At 60.3% G+C, this 17,154-nt stretch overlaps 9 protein-coding genes across 9 annotated transcripts; 3 read left to right on the plus strand and 6 right to left on the minus strand.

The window, feature by feature from the left end:
* Positions 1 to 247: 247 nt before the first annotated feature.
* Positions 248 to 1,132, minus strand: SDRG_07228 (hypothetical protein; the record flags this gene model as incomplete). Its single annotated transcript, XM_008613048.1, has 2 exons — positions 248 to 449; positions 504 to 1,132. 2 exons carry the CDS (start codon positions 1,130 to 1,132, stop codon positions 248 to 250), a joined length of 831 nt encoding a protein of 276 aa, XP_008611270.1.
* Positions 1,133 to 1,372: 240 nt separating this feature from the next.
* On the minus strand, positions 1,373 to 4,045 carry SDRG_07229 (hypothetical protein; the record flags this gene model as incomplete). Its single annotated transcript, XM_008613049.1, has 1 exon — positions 1,373 to 4,045. One exon carries the CDS (start codon positions 4,043 to 4,045, stop codon positions 1,373 to 1,375), a length of 2,673 nt encoding a protein of 890 aa, XP_008611271.1.
* Positions 4,046 to 4,413: 368 nt separating this feature from the next.
* SDRG_07230 (hypothetical protein) lies at positions 4,414 to 6,185 on the minus strand. The gene is made up of 4 exons (XM_008613050.1): positions 6,131 to 6,185; positions 5,326 to 6,078; positions 4,696 to 5,275; positions 4,414 to 4,650 (listed from the first exon to the last, which is right to left on the minus strand). Exons 1-4 carry the CDS (start codon positions 6,158 to 6,160, stop codon positions 4,451 to 4,453), a joined length of 1,563 nt encoding a protein of 520 aa, XP_008611272.1. The 5' UTR covers positions 6,161 to 6,185; the 3' UTR covers positions 4,414 to 4,450.
* A 115-nt stretch (positions 6,186 to 6,300) lies between these two features.
* On the plus strand, positions 6,301 to 10,070 carry SDRG_07231 (hypothetical protein). Its single transcript, XM_008613051.1, has 4 exons — positions 6,301 to 8,004; positions 8,045 to 9,314; positions 9,362 to 9,682; positions 9,735 to 10,070. The coding sequence occupies exons 1-4, from the start codon at positions 6,335 to 6,337 to the stop codon at positions 10,017 to 10,019; spliced, it is 3,546 nt and encodes a 1,181-aa protein (XP_008611273.1). The 5' UTR covers positions 6,301 to 6,334; the 3' UTR covers positions 10,020 to 10,070.
* A 286-nt stretch (positions 10,071 to 10,356) lies between these two features.
* SDRG_07232 (hypothetical protein) lies at positions 10,357 to 11,273 on the plus strand. The gene has a single exon (XM_008613052.1). The coding sequence runs from the start codon at positions 10,539 to 10,541 to the stop codon at positions 11,226 to 11,228; it is 690 nt and encodes a 229-aa protein (XP_008611274.1). The 5' UTR covers positions 10,357 to 10,538; the 3' UTR covers positions 11,229 to 11,273.
* SDRG_07233 (hypothetical protein) lies at positions 11,263 to 12,738 on the minus strand (the record flags this gene model as incomplete). Its single annotated transcript, XM_008613053.1, has 1 exon — positions 11,263 to 12,738. The coding sequence occupies one exon, from the start codon at positions 12,736 to 12,738 to the stop codon at positions 11,263 to 11,265; it is 1,476 nt and encodes a 491-aa protein (XP_008611275.1).
* Positions 12,739 to 12,849: 111 nt separating this feature from the next.
* SDRG_07234 (hypothetical protein) lies at positions 12,850 to 13,979 on the minus strand. Its single transcript, XM_008613054.1, has one exon. It carries the CDS (start codon positions 13,949 to 13,951, stop codon positions 12,980 to 12,982), a length of 972 nt encoding a protein of 323 aa, XP_008611276.1. The 5' UTR covers positions 13,952 to 13,979; the 3' UTR covers positions 12,850 to 12,979.
* Positions 13,980 to 14,120: 141 nt separating this feature from the next.
* Positions 14,121 to 15,185, minus strand: SDRG_07235 (hypothetical protein). The gene has a single exon (XM_008613055.1). The coding sequence runs from the start codon at positions 15,146 to 15,148 to the stop codon at positions 14,183 to 14,185; it is 966 nt and encodes a 321-aa protein (XP_008611277.1). The 5' UTR covers positions 15,149 to 15,185; the 3' UTR covers positions 14,121 to 14,182.
* Positions 15,186 to 15,496: 311 nt separating this feature from the next.
* On the plus strand, positions 15,497 to 17,081 carry SDRG_07236 (hypothetical protein; the record flags this gene model as incomplete). The annotated part of the gene is made up of 2 exons (XM_008613056.1): positions 15,497 to 16,818; positions 16,866 to 17,081. The coding sequence occupies exons 1-2, from the start codon at positions 15,568 to 15,570 to the stop codon at positions 17,079 to 17,081; spliced, it is 1,467 nt and encodes a 488-aa protein (XP_008611278.1). The 5' UTR covers positions 15,497 to 15,567.
* Positions 17,082 to 17,154: the final 73 nt, after the last annotated feature.

Consider the following 17,154-nt stretch of genomic DNA (forward strand, 5'->3'; position numbering starts at 1 on the left):
CATTGTATGGGTCGAGATGACACCGCGAGTCTTTCGCTTGGACGGCGGCTCAAGACACACCTAAACTACCTCGCCAGAGTTTCTCGAAGCGATGGCTGCGCTGGCCGAGTTTGGCGAGGAGAAGTTGCGTGTAGCAAGATTGGTGCGTGGGTTCTGTCTTCGGAGTGGTTGGATCGACAGAAGACTACACCGCTCACGCGGTCTCTATTCTCGTTGATTATGTAAACGCAACTGTCTGTGTACGCGCTCACGCTTCGTGCGGCGCCCGCAGTTTGCTCGCGACAGTAGCGACGCGCTGCCCGAGTCCATGGGCTTTCAAGAAAAAGTACGCGGGAATGTGGTTGTCGTGGCGATAGCAGATCGACGGCCACGCACCAGGTTGATTGCTGCTGTTGTTGGTGCCGAGGTGAAAGGGTCCTTCGCCCATGATGGCCGAGGCGCCAAACGCGCTACGCATATATCAAGTTAGGTCCTATGAGGACACTCCAGTAGGTATACAGTACCTTGTCCACGCATCGCCACCGACGACAACGAATTTAAAGATCATGAGCGAGTGGAGGAGGTTGAGCAGCACGAGCTCCTCGCCCGAGCTCATACCGCCGGCCAATGCAAAGGCGCCGGCGACCTTGGCGCTCAGGTCGTGTGTGGCCGGCCATGTGTTGATCCACGCCATGAGCTCGGGGTCCACGTTGGCGTTGTAGACGTTGCTCCCGAGGATCACAGCGTCGGCCCAGAGCACGTCCGAGATGGACGCGTTGGCCGGGTGCAGTACTTTGATGGCTGTCGTGACGCTGGCAGCGCCACGCGCCACCTCCTGGCCAAACTGGGCGAGCCAGTCGTCGCCCGCGTGCACAATCAAGACGCGAGTCCCATTGGCCAGCCCTCCAAAGTCGCGGTTGAGGCTCGTGCGCGACGCCAGCGCTGCTACTGGCGACGCCACTGTGTGCAGCGAGGAGGTCGGGACTGTCGCCAGTCGGAGCTCGTGCAGGATCGTCTGCGCTTCAGTGACGAGGTACACGACACATAGGAGGGTCGTGATGCAGATAGCGAGGGTCGCAGCCACAAGCGACCGCGTGCTGGCCTTCCGCGCGCTGCTCGGACGAGCGTCGTCGGCTTGGATGGCGCCGTACATATTGCGACTTGCGATCTGCCATCTCGCGTGTGATTGGCCAAAATGAAGATTTTGCATCAGGGCAAGGGCAGGTGTAGGGGACTTCCGACGTTGACGTTCCTGTGTCAAAAGTTATTACACTAGGGTTTCAGGTTGCTCGTTTCGATTATATATACACACTTCTTTATTCTTATTATATAAGAGCGCAACATATAGTCGTACATCGGTCATAGGACAAAAGGGCGGTCTTCAGGATCCTTGTTACGGGGCCATGTTGACGTCGGGGTTGTCGATCTCAAACGTGAGCGCGCCATCGGTGGCCGACAAGGTCACGTGGCCCTTGGCACGCAGGGAACCGTCCAAGAGCTGCCGACTCAGTGCCGTCACCACGTGCTTTTCAATGTAGCGCTTGAGCGGGCGGGCGCCGTACTGCGGGTCGTACGCCGCATCCAAGATGGCGTCGAGCGCGGCCGTCGTCACGTCCATCGACACTTGGTGCGCGTCCTGGAGCCGGGTCTCGGCTGAGCGCAGTTGCAGCTGGACAATGTCGCGCAGCTGAATTTTGCCCAGCGGCTCAAACACAATGACGTCGTCGAGGCGGTTGAGCAGTTCGGGACGCAGGTACCGGCGCAAGTCGGCCAACACACGGTCCTTTTGTGCATCGAGCGACAACACGGCAGCCGTGTCAAGGCGCGGGCGCTTGGACGGGCTCTGGATCGGCGATGGCAGGAGGTGCTCGGCGCCGACGTTCGAGGTGAGGACGACGACAACGTTGGTAAAGTCGACCGTGCGCCCGTGCGAGTCGGTGAGGCGGCCGTCGTCCAGAAGCTGCAAGAGCACGTTGAGGACCTTAGGGTGCGCCTTCTCAATCTCGTCCAAGAGCACAACGTTGTACGGGTTGCGCCGGACGGGTTCCGTGAGCTGGCCGCCCTGGTCGTCGTAGCCCACATAGCCGGGCGGCGCGCCGAGCAGCTTCGAGACCGAGTGCTCTTCCATAAACTCCGACATGTCGATGCGCACCATGTGCTTCTCCGAATCAAAGAGCTGGAGCGCGAGTGCCTTGGCGAGCTCCGTCTTGCCGACGCCCGTGGGCCCGAGAAAGAGAAACGAGCCTGTCGGTTGGTCCTGGCGCGCCAGGCCCGCGCGCGACCGCAGCACGGCATCGCAGACCGCCTGGACAGCAGCGTCTTGGCCAATCACGCGCTCGTGGAGCCGCGCGCCGAGGTGCAAAAGGCGGTCACTCGTGCTTGTTGTGAGCTTGTCGAGCGGGATGCCGGTCCAGCGCGACACGACCTGCGCAATCTGGGCTTCGCGAACAACCTCCTCCACGAGCTTGTTGCTGCTGAACGCCGGGTCGGCGTCCTGCGCGGCCTTCTCCGCTTCGAGGCGCTGGATCGACTTGTGCACGTCGGGAATCGCATAGTATTTGAGGTCGGCCACTTGCGCGAGGTCCTGTCGGCGCTCGGCCTGGGCGACCTTGAGCTCGAGCTGCGCGAGCTTGTCCTTGAGGCGACGAATCTCCTCGACCTTGGCCTTCTCGGCTTGGTGCTGCAGTTTGAGTGGGTGCAGCTCGTCATGGACGGCCGCCAGCTCTTGGCGCACGAGCTTGAGACGATCTGTCGAGCGCGTGTCCTTCTCCTTGGCGAGCGCAGTCGCCTCAATCTGCAGCTGGAGCTGTTTGCGCTCGAGCGCATCAATGATTTCGGGCTGCGAGTCGAGCTGGACGCGCACGTTGGCGCACGCTTCGTCGATGCAGTCGATGGCCTTGTCGGGCATGAAGCGCTGGGTAATGTACCGGTCGGCGAGCGTGGCCGCGGCGACGAGCGCGCCGTCCGTGATGCGCACGCCGTGGTGCGACTCGTAGCGCGCCTTGAGGCCACGGAGGATGCTGACCGTCTCGGGCACAGACGGCTCGGTGACGAGCACCTGCTGGAAGCGCCGCTCAAACGCCTTGTCCTTCTCGACGTACTTGCGGTACTCTTCCAACGTCGTAGCACCAATGCAGCGCAGCTCGCCGCGCGCGAGCATTGGCTTGAGCATATTGGCCGCATCCATGGCGCCGCTGGTCGCACCGGCGCCCAAAATCAAGTGCATCTCGTCGATGAACAAAATGACCTTGCCGTCGCTCGCCTGCACTTCCTGGAGCACGGCTTTGAGCCGCTCTTCAAACTCGCCGCGGTACTTGGCCCCGGCGACGAGCGCGCCCATGTCGAGCGAGTGAATCTGGCACGACGCCAGGAGGTCGGGGACATCGCCGCTCACGATGCGGTGGGCGAGGCCTTCGACGATCGCCGTCTTGCCGACGCCGGGTTCGCCAATGAGCACCGGGTTGTTCTTGGTGCGTCGGCAAAGAATGCGCACGGCGCGGCGAATCTCCTCGTCGCGGCCAATCACAGGGTCGATCTTGCCCGCGGCCGCCAGCGCCACGAGATTCTGCCCGTACTTGGCGAGCGCCTCGTAGTTGCCCTCGGCCGTGTTGCTCGTGACGGGCCGGCCGCCGCGAATGCCGTCGTTGATCGTGCCGACTTGACTCTGGCTCAAATTGTGACGCTGGAAAAGCGCTGCGACCGCCGGGCACGTAAAGAGCGCGAGCAAGAGATGGTCGACCGCCATGTGCGTGTCGCCCTTGTCCTTGCGCTGCTTGACGGCGGCCTTGAGAACCTTGGTCAGTGCCGAGCCGATGCTAATGTGATCAGGCGCCGGCGACTGTGTCGGGAGCTTCTGAAGATGCGTCGTGATATCGTTGAGGATCGCGGTGGCGTCGGCCTGCGCCTTCTCGGCCACGCGCCGGGCAAAGCTCTCGCTGTCGTTGAAGAGAGCGTACGCGACGTGCATCGGCGTGACTTGGGCGTGGCCATGCTCTTCCGCATACGCCTCGGCGTCCTTGAGGTACGCGTTGGTCTTGTCGGTGAATTCGGTCGGGTTGAGGCTCATGTGCTCGAGTGAGATGAAAACCGGAAATGCCCGATCTTCCCGTTGCCCTTGCGTCGAGTTGCCAGACAATTCCAGAACGTCGAGAAAGTGCGATCGTACTTGCGAGAGTCTATCTAAAAACAATATATAAATTTGGACAAGCGCACTTTATCGGGCGCAACGGTTTCACCGTTGAGTGCGCTTGTCTGTGGCGCCGCCACGTTTTTGCAAACTCGAAGGCGGATCCTCATAGCAATCGTCTGTGATCCAATTCTGTCAAATGTGATGTACGGGACGACTGATGCGATTATGAAGTGGTCTATCTGGTGACCCGTCAGATTTGAAGACCATTCCAGATCAATCAGGTTAGACATGCCTGGGTCCATGCTGCGATAAATGCGCTGTGAAACGTGCGAAGATTGTATATTACTCGCCGTGGTAGGTGTCGATATATGCTTCCAAGTTGGCCTTCTTGACGACGAGGGACCCTTCGTTCTGGGCGGGCGAGAACGCAATCAGTCGAAAGTGTTTGCGGAGCATCGTGATGATCTTGGGCTTGAGCACCGGCTTCATGTACTCGCGACTGCCCCGGCCCTTGCCCGTGATGATCTTGAGGTCTTGGAGCTCTAAGGAATCGCGTCAATCTTGGCAACCCACTATGGGTCATTTACCTGTCTTGAGAACGCTCTTGGGCTGCTCGGCAATCGCAAGCAGCGCAAATTCGACGGCGGCCTTGGCCGAGCCGCGCGAAAAGCTATGCAAGTTCATCGCGTACAGGCCCTTGCGCCACTCGCCGAGCATGTTTTCGTCCATGGCGCGCTCAAACACCACGTGGCTTGCGTCGCGCTCGCGCAGCTCCTCGAGCGCATCAATGACTGTGTGCACAAAGTCGGATTTCTCGAGCGGCGTCGTCTCCAGCGTACGAACAATCGCCGGGATGAGCTTGCGCTGCTTGGGCGACGTCTTGATCGCACGCAAGACGAGCGCGAGCGTCAATATCGACGGGGCAATGTCGCGGGCGAGCATGTCCTTGTAGAGCTTGAAGATCACAAACGACTTGTCCGTGTTGAGGAACCCGAGCATGCACGTGGTGTACGGGAACGCATCGGGCGCCAAGGCTCCTTCCATCTCTTTGAGGCGCGCAAGGCAGTAGTCCAACTGCCCCGAGAGCATCTTGGCGCGAATGAGCGCATTGTAAAAGTTGACGTCGGTGCTCGTTTGCATCCATTCGCTGGGCTTGGTGGCTGCAATCTATCACCACTCTATTAGTGTTCACGGTGGCCGATGAAGTAGGAAAGTACCTGGTCGAGGACGCGGTCGACAGCCTCGTGTTCCCCGAGGGCGCTCAGGGTCTTGAAGAGCACCGTGTACGTCGCAACATCGAGAACATCGCCGCGGAGACGCAGCACTTGGTCAGTCACGTCCACGAGCTTTTCGTTCTGGCGGCCGCTCGCGAGCGCCAAAAAGAGCATGCGGTAGCCACGGAGCGAGATCGGAAGGCCAAAGCCCTGCATGTGGTGGAGGACCGTGAGCGTGAGCTTCCAGTCGTTCTTGTTCTTGAGTGCTTGGATGATGGGCTTGTACACGAGGCCGTTCAAGGCGCGACGCGTGGCCTCGTCGTCGGTGGTCGCCGCCAGTGCCTCCGATGCCTGCGTCTGCAGCGTCTGCAGCGCATCGTGACCCTTGCCGTTCTCGATGAGCGCAATGCACATGAGCGCCTTGGACTCGAGCGTGGCATGTGCACCAGCTGTGGAATTCGGTGCCTCCGTGGTCGTTGTTGCGGCCGCGTTGAGCTCCTTGAGCCCGATCTGCTGCATCGTGTGCAGGACTTTCTTGGCTTCGCGATGGCGGCCGTGGGCGGCGCAGACGCGCAGCACCAAGTTGGCGTGGTACGGCTCGACGGCCTGCGGAAAGCTCGCGACAAAGTGCTGGAACGTGCCCAACGCAGTCTTCCAGTCGCCGTCCTTGGACGCATGCTTGAGCTTCTCGACGATGATCTTAGTCGGCGCATCTACGCTGCCGCTGCAGAAGCGGCCGAGCGCGAGGCGCTTCCACTAGATTGCATGGCATGAGCTGCGAGGACGAGGTCATGCGGCGGCGCTGTACCTGGTTGCTCTTCGCCAGCGTTGCCAGCATCGCCAATCGATCTTTTGCGCTCGCGATGTCTCCAAATAGTGTATGTTACGAACCTACGTAAATAGCGTATGTACCCTTGATAATAGATCGATCACTGACATTTTTTGTGAGAGGTATGTGTTTGATTGGCCCATTGCAAGCGCTCCTCGGGATATCACCATCGTCGACGTCTCCATGCTGCGACGCGTAGTGTCGACCGCGGCCCGGCGCCGGAGCCTCGCCAGCGCGCTGAGCATCCATGGCGGCGCCACCGCCCACGTCCGCGCGTCCTTGGCCTCTCTGCATCTGCGCTCGCTGCACACGAGCCTGCCGCTGCTGCGCAGCGATACGGGTACGGTCGAGGATTTGTACCAGAAGAAGACGCCGCTCGAGCACGTCCTGCTTCGGCCGGGCATGTACATCGGGTCTGTCGAGAGCACGAAGGAGACCATGTGGATCTGGAGCGACTCGGAGCGCCGCATGGTCCAGCGGTCGCTCGAGTTTGTACCTGCTCTGTACAAGATCTTTGACGAAATCCTGGTCAACGCCGTCGACAACAAGGTCCGCGACAGCGCCATGTCGCGCCTGGAAGTGAGTGTGCTTCCTGGGTCGGCGGCCAACTGCCACAAAGCGACGATCTCGGTCTTCAACGACGGCAAGGGCATTCCGATCCAGTTCCACAAGCAAGAAAACGTCTATGTGCCCGAGCTCGTCTTGGGCCACCTCTTGACCGGCTCGAATTTTGACGACGCGTCTGCGCGCCTCACGGGCGGTCGCCATGGGTACGGTGCGAAGCTCACCAACATCTTTAGCTCCGAGTTTGTCGTCGAGACGGGCGACGCCAAGAGCGGCCAGCGCTACACGCAGACGTGGCGCAACAACATGCGCGAGCGTGGCGAGCCGATCATCGCGCCCTACGACGGCGACGACTTTACGCGCATTACGTTTACACCGGACCTCGCCAAGTTTGAAATGGCCAAGCTCACGAGCAGCATGACGCGCGTGCTCCGGAAGCGGGTTTTTGACGTCGCGGGCTGCCTCCCCAACGTCATCGTCAAGTGGAACGACGAAGAAGTGCCGCTCGTCGGCTTTGAGTCGTACGTGCAAGCGTTCGAAGGCGCGACGACCAAAGAGGCCGAACTCGCCTTGTACAGCCGCGCCAACAAGCGCTGGGAGATTGGTGTCCTTCCGTCCGACGTGGGCTTTGTCCAAGTGAGCTTTGTGAACGGCATGACGACGCACCGCGGCGGCACGCACATCAACTACATCCTCGAGCAGCTCTGCAAGCGCATCGCTGACCACATCAACAGCAAGCAGAAAGACATGACTGTGACGGCGACGCAGATCAAGCCGCACATTGCGCTCTTTGTAAACGCGCTCATCGAGAACCCGACGTTCGACTCGCAAATGAAAGAGAATCTGACGTCGCGTCCGTCGACGTATGGCTCGACGTGCGTCCTCTCGGAGCGCTTCATCAAGAGCGTCCTCAACAACTCGGGGATTGTCGAGCGCGTGGTTGCGGCGATGAAGACCAAGCAGCGCTCAGCACTCAATAAGAAGGTCGCGAAAAAGACGATTCTGGTCCCGAAGCTCGAAGATGCCAACTGGGCGGGGAGTCCGCGCGCGTCCGAGTGCACGCTCATTCTGACCGAAGGCGACTCGGCAAAGGCGCTCGCGGTCGCCGGTCTCGCGGTCGTCGGCCGGGATACGTACGGTGTCTTTCCGCTGCGCGGCAAGTTTCTCAACGTACGGGACGCGTCCGACTCGCAGCTGAGCAAGAACGCCGAGTTTAGCCACCTCTGCACGATCCTTGGGCTCAAGCTCGGCTCCAAGTACGAGACACCGGAAGAGAAGGCGACACTCCGGTAAGACGCCATCTGCCAAGTGTGTACTCATGTCGTGCAGCTACGGCCGCGTGCTCATCATGACGGACCAGGACCACGACGGGTCGCACATCAAGGGCTTGCTCTTGAACCTCTTCCACACCTTCTGGCCGCAGCTGCTCCAAGACAACTTTGTGAGCACGTTCCTGACGCCGCTCATGAAGGCGCAGACGAAACAGACGGTCTTGCCCTTCTTCTCCGTGCCAGAGTACGAGCAGTGGAAGGCGTCGAATCCCGATTTGTCGCACTCGGTCAAGTACTACAAGGGTCTCGGGACCAGCACGAGCGCAGAGGGGAAAGAGTACTTTGAAGAGCTCAACGAGCACACGGTCGACTTTCGTTGGACGTCCGATGACGACGGCGACGCGATTGCGATGGTCTTTAGCAAGGACCGCGTCGCGGAGCGCAAGGCGTGGCTCTCGAATCTCGCGCCGTCGACGCTCCACGAGCGCACGCCGACCATGCGCCTCCACGACTTTGTGCACTCGGAGCTCATCCAGTTCTCGCATGCGGACAACGCGCGGTCGATTCCGAGTGCGATCGACGGCCTCAAGCCCTCCCAGCGCAAAGTGCTCTACGCGTGCTTCAAGCGCAAGCTCACAAAGGAAGTCAAAGTCGCACAGCTCGCGGGGTACTGCGCCGAGCACACGGCGTACCACCACGGCGAAGCGTCGTTGCATAGCACGATCGTCAACATGGCGCAGGACTATGTCGGCGCCAACAACATTCCGCTTTTGTATCCGTCCGGCCAGTTTGGCACGCGCCTCCAAGGCGGCAAGGACGCGGCGTCGCCACGTTACATTTTCACCTACCTGCACCAGTACACGCGGCTCCTCTTCCCGGAGGCGGACGAGCCGCTCCTGGAATATGTGATCGACGACGGCGATCCGGTCGAGCCGACGTACTATGTGCCAATTCTACCGCTGCTGCTTGTGAACGGCAGCGAAGGCATTGGTACGGGGTGGTCCACGAGCATTCCAAGCCACCACCCGATCCAGCTCATTGACCGGCTCCTCGCGCGCATCGACGGCGACGCGTCATGCGATGCGCTCGCGCCGTGGGTCAAGGGGTTCCAAGGCAAAATTGCCCCGAACGGCCTCAACTACCTCTCGACGGGCGACCTTGAGATTTTGAAGAAGACGCCCCGAACGGTCGCCGTCCGCGTCTCCGAGTTGCCCGTCGGCAAGTGGGTCGAAGACTACAAGAATTTCCTGCACAACCTCATTGCGACCAAGAAGGTGCGCGTGTTCACCGAGCACCACACGGACAAGACGGTGTGCTTTGAGCTCGTGGTACGACACGATTTCTCAGTTTCGTTGTCGGACTAAACCATTTGTAGATTGAGAAGGACGGCGCCGATGCAATGGACGACGCGACGCTGCGCAAACTGCTCAAGCTCGAATCCAACATCAACACGACCAACATGCACGCGTTCAACGCCGACGGGAAGCTCGTCAAGTTTGATTCGAGCGCCGAGATCCTCGACGCCTTCTTCAACGTGCGCCTCGACCTCTACGCGCGCCGCAAGACGTACTACGAAGACCGTCTTGGCCGCGAGTGCGCCAAGCTCGAGAACCGCGTTCGGTTCCTCCAGGAAATGGCCTCGGATGCCAGCCCGCTCCGGTCGCTCTGGACGTCCCGCCCTTCCAAGGCCGACGCGGTAGGCACAACGAGATCGTTCTATTGTTGTGGCGCTCATTATGTTGCTGTAGATGGCCGCGCTTCGGGCTGCTGGGTTTGCTCCGGCGAGCGCGTTTGAAGTGGATGGCGGCAGTGACGCCAACGACAAGGACGCGTATGACTACCTCCTCCAGACATCGTTTCTTCAGTGCACGCTCGAGCACGCGGAGAAGCTGACGCGCGAGTTTGGCGCCAAGCAAGCGACCTTGGAGCAGCTGCGCGAGACGTCGCCGAAGGCACTTTGGAAAGCGGAGCTTCATGCTCTCCGTGAAGCGCTCCTCGAAGACGCCGAATACCACGATGCGATCGAGGCGTGAGCGAGATGTACATTGAAAGTGCAATATGAAGAAACAGTCTTGGCCTAGTCATTGGTGTTCGAGTCTGCCTCCAGAGCTGCTCTAGACAGCGCTAGCGGAGTGACCAATTCAAACGATAGATTGTGACTTGATGCACACTAGCACTGGTACGGCGAAGCTTGGGTTTGCACCTGCGACTCGCAGCACATCACGGTGGAGTCGCTCGGTTTCAAAATTCCTCTTCCTGCACGGTGCTATTTGAACGAGGTTGACTTGAGACGACCCACTTCAACAACAACGAGGTTGACTTGCGGAAGAAATGCGACGCCGTTGAAACGTCCGACCTTGCTGAAGCGTCGCCTTGGCGCGGGAAGTGTCGGTCCTACAACATAGTAGAGTAGCGCGTCAGTCCGACGAGAAGGTCGAAGTGCTGGAGACGAGACGTGCATCTCGCGAACTCCCGATCTTTATCCGTACATATCCGGATAATGAGGCGACCGAGAATAGACCGCAGTGTGCAATTCGAACCGCGCTGTCGCCATGGGTCCGTCCGTTGGCCACGTCATGGCGCCTGCGTCGACCTCGGCCTTCGCTCCGTGCAGCCTCTCGGCGCTCGCCTTGGCGCCGCTGCAAGCCTCATGCGCGGAGCGGTGCCTCAAGCACGACACGGACGTCTACTGTAGCAGCGAACGCCTTGCAAGCCTCAAGGCCTTTAGCCTCCATCAGCCCGGCGACGCCGAGTACTCGGAGTACATTGCCGCGCAGCTGCGGCCAACGACGCTGACGAACCTCAACAAGAAGGTTGTGTACCTCATCGATGTGCACCTCGGCAAAGTCCACTGGCTCGTCCACACGCGCTACTCGGCGCTGCGAAAGCTGCGCTGCACGCTCATCAAGCGCCTCTCCAAGCGTGCCGACTTCTGCCGCATTTGTTACGCGTCGCTCAAGGGTCTGCAGGCGACGGCGTTTCCGCCCAAGGCGCGCCTCTTTGCGGCGCCCATCGACATGGCCCGGCGACAACTCCTGCTTGCGACCTTTGTGCAAACGCTTGTACGCCTGCTCCAAGTGCTTCGACAGCACTCGATCCTCATGCAGTCCCGCGTCGGCTGCGACGTGACGTTCATGCTGCGGCTCCTTGAAGAATTTGTCGGCCTCGACTTCAGTCGGTACACGAGCTTCCTCGCCGACCGTGGCGTACTGCACCCGGAAGAGACAGTCCACTGCCGCTGACACAAAAGAAGTTTAAGTATCAACACGACGCGTCTTATTTAGCCATGTCGGCCACGGGCCGCGTCGTGACGAACGACGCGTCACGCTCAAAGACCTGCTGCAGCATTGTCACATCATCGACACTGCCGTAGAAGCCGTGGTAGACGAGCTTCTCAAAGAGGTCCCGGTGCACGACACGGAGGGCGGGGACCGAATGCACGTCAAATGGCTGTTTGAACTCGTTGTTTGGGTCCTTCCACGCCGTGTAGTCGGCCGAAACTTCGACCTTGATCAAGACCGCGTTTGACGCGGCAAACTTGTGGTAGGCATACTCGAACGCCGTCTCCCGGAACCGACAGTACGGGCACCACGGCCGGTCGTTTGTCGGCAGCCGCCCTGACACAAAGAGTAGATACAGCGGGAAATCGTCGTCAAAATCGCGCAGGAATTTCTTGAGCGGCGTATACTCGCTGTAGACGCGGATGTCCTTCTTGGTGACGCCTGGCGCAGTCTCGCCATGGAAGGCATAGTCGAGGAGCTCAGGGTTCGTCATCGCCGCTTGGTAGAGACCCGCGGTCGTCTTGCCGTGGCCATTCGGCAGCGGCGTGTACTGGAAGAGCGTCGGGAGCTCCAACAAGCGCAAATCATCGTCAAAACGGTACATGGACTGAAACTCAGAGTCGGTTTGCACGACGACCGTGAGAAGGCGAGCCGACGGCGGCGCGCGGGCAAACGCCGCAGCCACGGGTGCCTCGGCGTCGTTGCAGCCACCTTGCCACGTAGTGTTGGTCCCAGGGTCACGCGCGCAGGTGAAGAAGACAAAGAGCGGGTCGGACGAGTTGTACGTCTTGAGAAACCGCTTGGACTCGTAGAACGACGTGACAGTCGCTTGACGAGAGGCAGAGTCGTTGACGCGGCTGTGCAGCGCGAGCCGCTCCGGCGTCAGCGTCGTGGCAACGTTCGAGTTGTCGACAACGACGGGGGCGGCGACGCGCACAGGCTCAGTCTCGGAGCTGACGGAAACGACGTCGGGCATCTCACCAGACGCTTTCTTGATCGGTAACGCATCCACGTCCGTGTTGCCGTGGACCACTGGCGCCGGAATCGCGTTGACGGGAGATGTCGTCTCTGCAGCCGACGGAACGTTCGTGAGGTCAGCCAGTGAAGTTGTCGGTGCAGACGTCGTTGTCGGCCAAGGCGTCGTCGTTGCAGGAGCCGTGGTTGGCGCAACGGTTGTCGTCGGGGCTGCAGTCGTTGGCTGCATCGTCACGCGGGGCTTGGGCGTCGCGGGCGCAGAAGTGGGTACGTGCTCGCGGCTCTCGTGTTGCACGAGCGGCGCGGGCGTGGTTTCTTGCTTGCGCAGTGACGCCCGGGCATCGGCCGATGTCGTGACCGAGGCGACGCTTGACGAGAGGCTCATCATCGAGAAGAGGAGAACGCAGACAATGCACCCGATAAAGACGTTCATGACGCTCATTTTCATGCTGCAGACGACGTCGTTCCGGCCGCGGTGGTGCCCACGCGGTGCCATGCCTCCTCCTTGCCTTCGAACACGTAATGGCAGAGCAACCCACTCACCACGCGGCTCATATCCGGAAAAAGCAGCGCACTACATCCGGATGCCAATCACATGCGCGATCTATGCGCTCGATAGTGATCTACTCTCAATTGATAACCATGCTTGATGTACTCGAGTCCAAGTCACAGCTGTCCTGATGATGGCGTCACATTTGGCATCAGGAATCAACGTTAGCCCTCCAAAGTCAGCCGTATTAACCGGTTGGTGCCGGGTTCTGCTGAAAGTACGCGCGGAGCTGGTCCCGATCTTCGAAGTACTCGACGTATTCGATGAGCTCCGGCAGGCCCGCACCACTCAACGAGAGACGCGTGAGCATCGGGAGGCCCGTGAGCTTCACTGCCGCCTGCGTCCGGAACGGGTTGGCCAAGTCGTGCCACTTGTCGACCGTCTTGGCGACAACAATGCGCAAAAGCGTCGCGTTCGGCGCCGCGTACGCTCGGAAGTAACTCAAGATCGGGACGTCGGCGCGGTCGCAATGCGGACACCAGAGCCGCCCGGTGCTTACGTACCGTCCCGACACATAGTAGAGAAAGATCGGCGCGCCGTCGAACGCATTGAGGGCGGCCTTCATCTCGTCGACCGTCGTCACATCGACGACGCGGGGCGATGTGGCAGCCGTATGCGGCGTCGCAAAGACGCTTGCGAGGAGCAGCGGGTCCGAAACAAACGCTTCGGCCAGCAGCAGTGTCGTGACCATGCGGGCATTGTACTGGAGCAACGTCGGGAGTTCGCGGATCTCAAGCTGCGTGTCGGGCCGCAAAGTAAACTTGCTTGTCTCCCACCCTTCTTCCGTCACTTGCACCAAGAGGAGGCGTGCGGACGGTGGCGCGTTGGCAAAGGCGGTGGCAACAGGCTGACGCGCGGCGTCGCAGAGCTCACACCAATCTGGCGCGGTGCCGTTCCGGAGGCTCGTGACGAGGACGTAGAGCGGACCGTCGTTGAGTCGAACTGTGTTCAAGTAGGCTTCGGCCGCGTTGAGGCCTTCGACGCGAATGATGTTGTGTGAAGCATCGCCACTGCGCACGCGCTTGACAAAGACGGCGTGGGCAACGCGCGGCGGCCGCGCGAGGCTTCCAGCGAGCCGCCCCACAAACGCGAGGCTCACGACCAAGAGCCCGAGAAGAAAGAGCATGAGCAGCTGCACGCAGGTCCATCGAGGCTTCATATTTGGATTTGCCAACGTCCTTGCACGCTGCGTCACGTTCCAACTTCGAAGCTTTTGCGCCATTTTTCGACGGCATCGAACGAGTTTAAGGAGCTCCCATTCGAGATGACTTGCGATGTGCTACTCCAAATCTGAGTGCGGTCTCGTCGCCGTTGAGCACTATACGTATTCACTCGGAGGTAGGAATTAGATGCTGGTGGTGTCAGCTGCTACTAGTATATATCTCTCGGGTCATGGCTCCTCGAAGAACCGGACGAGACGCGTCCGGTCTTCGAAGAATTGCGAGTACTCGTTGAAAGACGTAGCGTCAGGCAGGACGCGGATGAGCATCGGGAGACCGTTGATTTTGATGCGCTTCTGCGCGCGGAACGGGCTCGACGGATCCTGCCACTCGTCGTAGGTCGACGCGGTCGTGACCGTGACCAAGACGGCGTCTGTGGCCGCGTAGTGCTCGAAATAGTAGACAACAGGAAGCAGCGCCGAGTCGCAAAAGGGGCACCAGAGGCGCCGCGTGTCCGAGTCGTGACCCGAGAGGAAGAAGAGGAAGAGCGGGTACGACCCGTCGTACGTGTCCAAGATGGCGTTCAGCGCGTCCACGGTGGCGACAGCGCGCTGGTCGCGGGCGCGGACGGGTACGCGTGGCTCTGGGACGCGAAAGAGGTACTCGAGCAGCTCGGGATCGGTAGCGAACTTCTCCAGCACGAGGTTCGTCGTCTTGAGGTGGCCTTTGTACTCGAGCAGCGCCGGAATGCGATTGATACGCAGGAGGCTGTTGGTGCGGAATGGATTCGAGACGTCGCGCCATTCGTCCGGCGTGCCAACGCTGACCTCGAGCAGGCGAGCGGTCGGCGGCGCCTTAGCAAAGGCGGCTGCCACAGGCGCCTTGACGTTGCGACAGTCGCCGCACCAGTAATCGCCGCCACGCATGCCACTCATGACCAAAATGTACACAGGTCCGGCATCAAGGTCGACGTTCGAGAGATAGGCAATGGCATCGTCAAAGGAGGCGGCGTGGATCCGCCGGCTCGCGACAGCCGACGCTTGTCCAAGCCGGAGCTCCTGACGCCCGTAGCTGCCGTCCGAGGCCGTGGCCGCGTACATCCGCGCCATGTACAGGAGCGAGCATGTCACGAGAACCGCAAGAGAGACGCGGAAGAGCGTAAGAACCGTCACCTGCTGCGACGGCTTGGCCCGCATCTCGCCGCTCTTGTCCCAAGGATCTGGATGAGTGAGATCCAGCGCAGTCCAAAAACGGAGGACCCCCACCGGGCCTGAATGACGTTACGGATTTATGTCCCACAAACACTATTCAAGACCTGTTTTTGCAAGGCAGCGTCTTCGCGACGTAGGTGTCTACCGCTACTATTGAGGACTCTGCTGCATTCACCCCCAAAGGTACATGCATGAATTTGCTGCGATACGGTGAAAAAAATCCAGCACACTATGGCATGCTTGCATCTTCCCCAACAACTCCCCGAAATAGTGTCAATCACGTGGCACCTTCATCAAAAAGAATAGGTCCCCCTAGAAGGCCCGTCCGTGTTCCAGCGAAATCCGACAGCAAAGCAAACGTCGTCGACCAAGCATCGCGACTTGTCTCCGCGAGCACCGACGGGATGAACAGCACGAGCGACGACTACCTCCGCGAGGTCGCGCAGGCGCTGCGCCGTGGCGTCGAGATCAAGAACCGGCGCGTGAACCTTCGCACGTACGATCTCTGCTTTGTCGGGTGCGAGGCCGTGACGTGGCTCGTCGAGCACGGGTACGCGCCATCCCGCGAGGCTGCGGTCGAGCTCGGGCGCAACCTCGTCTGCGGCGGCCTTATGAACCATGTGGCGGACAGTGAGCACTTCCAGGACAAGACGCTCTTCTACCGCTTCTTTGAAGACGAGGTCGGCGGGCCGCGCGAGCCGCCGCTCTCGCTTGCACGGTCGTTTGCGTCAGGCTCACAGCGCGCCAAGAGCATCGAGAAGGCCGTGCGTAACCACATTGGCAAGCTCACGGGCCGTGCGCACTCGACCGTGACCGAGCAGCCCGTGCGCACGCTGCGACTGAAGAAGAACGGGTTTTGCCCGATTCGGTCGCTCCTGACCGTCGCGCCGAGCACGACCTTTGGCTTTAGCGACGTGTGCTCGTTTTACTTTCCGCCGCACACGGTGCACAACTCGATCGCGCTCACGGTGCCCATTGTCGAGCAGATGAAGGAGGCATTTTCGACGCTCGACATGCGCGCGCGTGAGAACGCGGTCTTTGGCCTCCGAAAACAAGTGCTCAAAGCCGCCGACTCGAGCGATAAGAACTGGATGTACATCAAGAACGTCACGGGCCACCACGGCAACGACGTCCGCGTCTTCTATCGCAACGCGATTGGCGGCTTCCAGACGTTTTTAACAGTCGGGGCGATCCACGTCCCGCCGGCCACGTTTGCCAAGCATTTTCTGGACCACCAAGAACGCCGCAAGATGGAAGCGTTCTACGAGGCCGGCTTCACCGTCGAAGACCTCCTCATGGCCCACACGCACGAGATGAAGCTCGAGAAGAACATCCACCAGCCCTTCTCGAGCGCCGTCGCGCCGTGGGTCGACGACGACCGCATTCAGCTCTCCATGTCGGACGACATGGGCTGCGTCGCGTCCCACGCCATGGCCGCCGAGCGGTTCCCGGCCAACAATAGCGGCGCGTCATCCGAGGAGCATCTCATTGGCGGCGGCGCACAGCGCATCTTGTACCGGACGATGACGAGCGTCTCGCGGGTCGTGACGCAGCGCGACTTTGTGACGTTTCAGGATTGCTTTGCGATGGAGAGCGGCGGCCACGTCGTCTACGAGATCTCGGTGCACCACAAGGACATTCCGCCGTCGCTGCCGGTGCGATCATCTATCATTCTGGTCGAAGCGTCACAGTGGCCATGTAGAACTATACCCGCGGTGAAATTTTGTGCCTCGCCCACATTGCCGAGCCAATTCCTGGCAACCCGAGCGCGTGCATGCTCACGGTCGTGACCCAAGTCGGCTTCAAGGGCAAGATGCCGGCCTTTGTGTCGCAAATGATTTTCGACAAGCTCATCACGCGCAGCTTCGAGTCCGAGGTAGAAGAGGACGAAGACAATGTGTCTGACTTTTGGTCGTAGATGTGCACCAAGGTGCTCGACTGCACGGACGTGGTCGACGGCGCGCTCAAGGACATTCCGTACGACTTTACAA

The sequence above is a fragment of the Saprolegnia diclina genome (assembly GCF_000281045.1).
Source record: "Saprolegnia diclina VS20 unplaced genomic scaffold supercont1.21, whole genome shotgun sequence".
Classification (NCBI taxonomy): Eukaryota; Oomycota; class Saprolegniomycetes; order Saprolegniales; family Saprolegniaceae; genus Saprolegnia; species Saprolegnia diclina.

Coding starts and splice junctions, on each gene's coding strand:
- SDRG_07231 (XM_008613051.1), top strand. CDS start 6,335: ATGCTGCGACGCGTAGTGTCGACCGCGGCCCGGCGCCGGAGCCTCGCC. Junction 8,005..8,044: donor GAAGAGAAGGCGACACTCCG/GTAAGACGCCAT, acceptor CATGTCGTGCAG/CTACGGCCGCGTGCTCATCA. Junction 9,315..9,361: donor CGGTGTGCTTTGAGCTCGTG/GTACGACACGAT, acceptor AACCATTTGTAG/ATTGAGAAGGACGGCGCCGA.
- SDRG_07235 (XM_008613055.1), bottom strand. CDS start 15,148: ATGCGGGCCAAGCCGTCGCAGCAGGTGACGGTTCTTACGCTCTTCCGC.
- SDRG_07234 (XM_008613054.1), bottom strand. CDS start 13,951: ATGAAGCCTCGATGGACCTGCGTGCAGCTGCTCATGCTCTTTCTTCTC.
- SDRG_07230 (XM_008613050.1), bottom strand. CDS start 6,160: ATGCTGGCAACGCTGGCGAAGAGCAACCAG. Junction 5,276..5,325: donor TCGACCGCGTCCTCGACCAG/GTACTTTCCTAC, acceptor GAGTGGTGATAG/ATTGCAGCCACCAAGCCCAG. Junction 4,651..4,695: donor CAAGAGCGTTCTCAAGACAG/GTAAATGACCCA, acceptor GCGATTCCTTAG/AGCTCCAAGACCTCAAGATC.
- SDRG_07232 (XM_008613052.1), top strand. CDS start 10,539: ATGGGTCCGTCCGTTGGCCACGTCATGGCGCCTGCGTCGACCTCGGCC.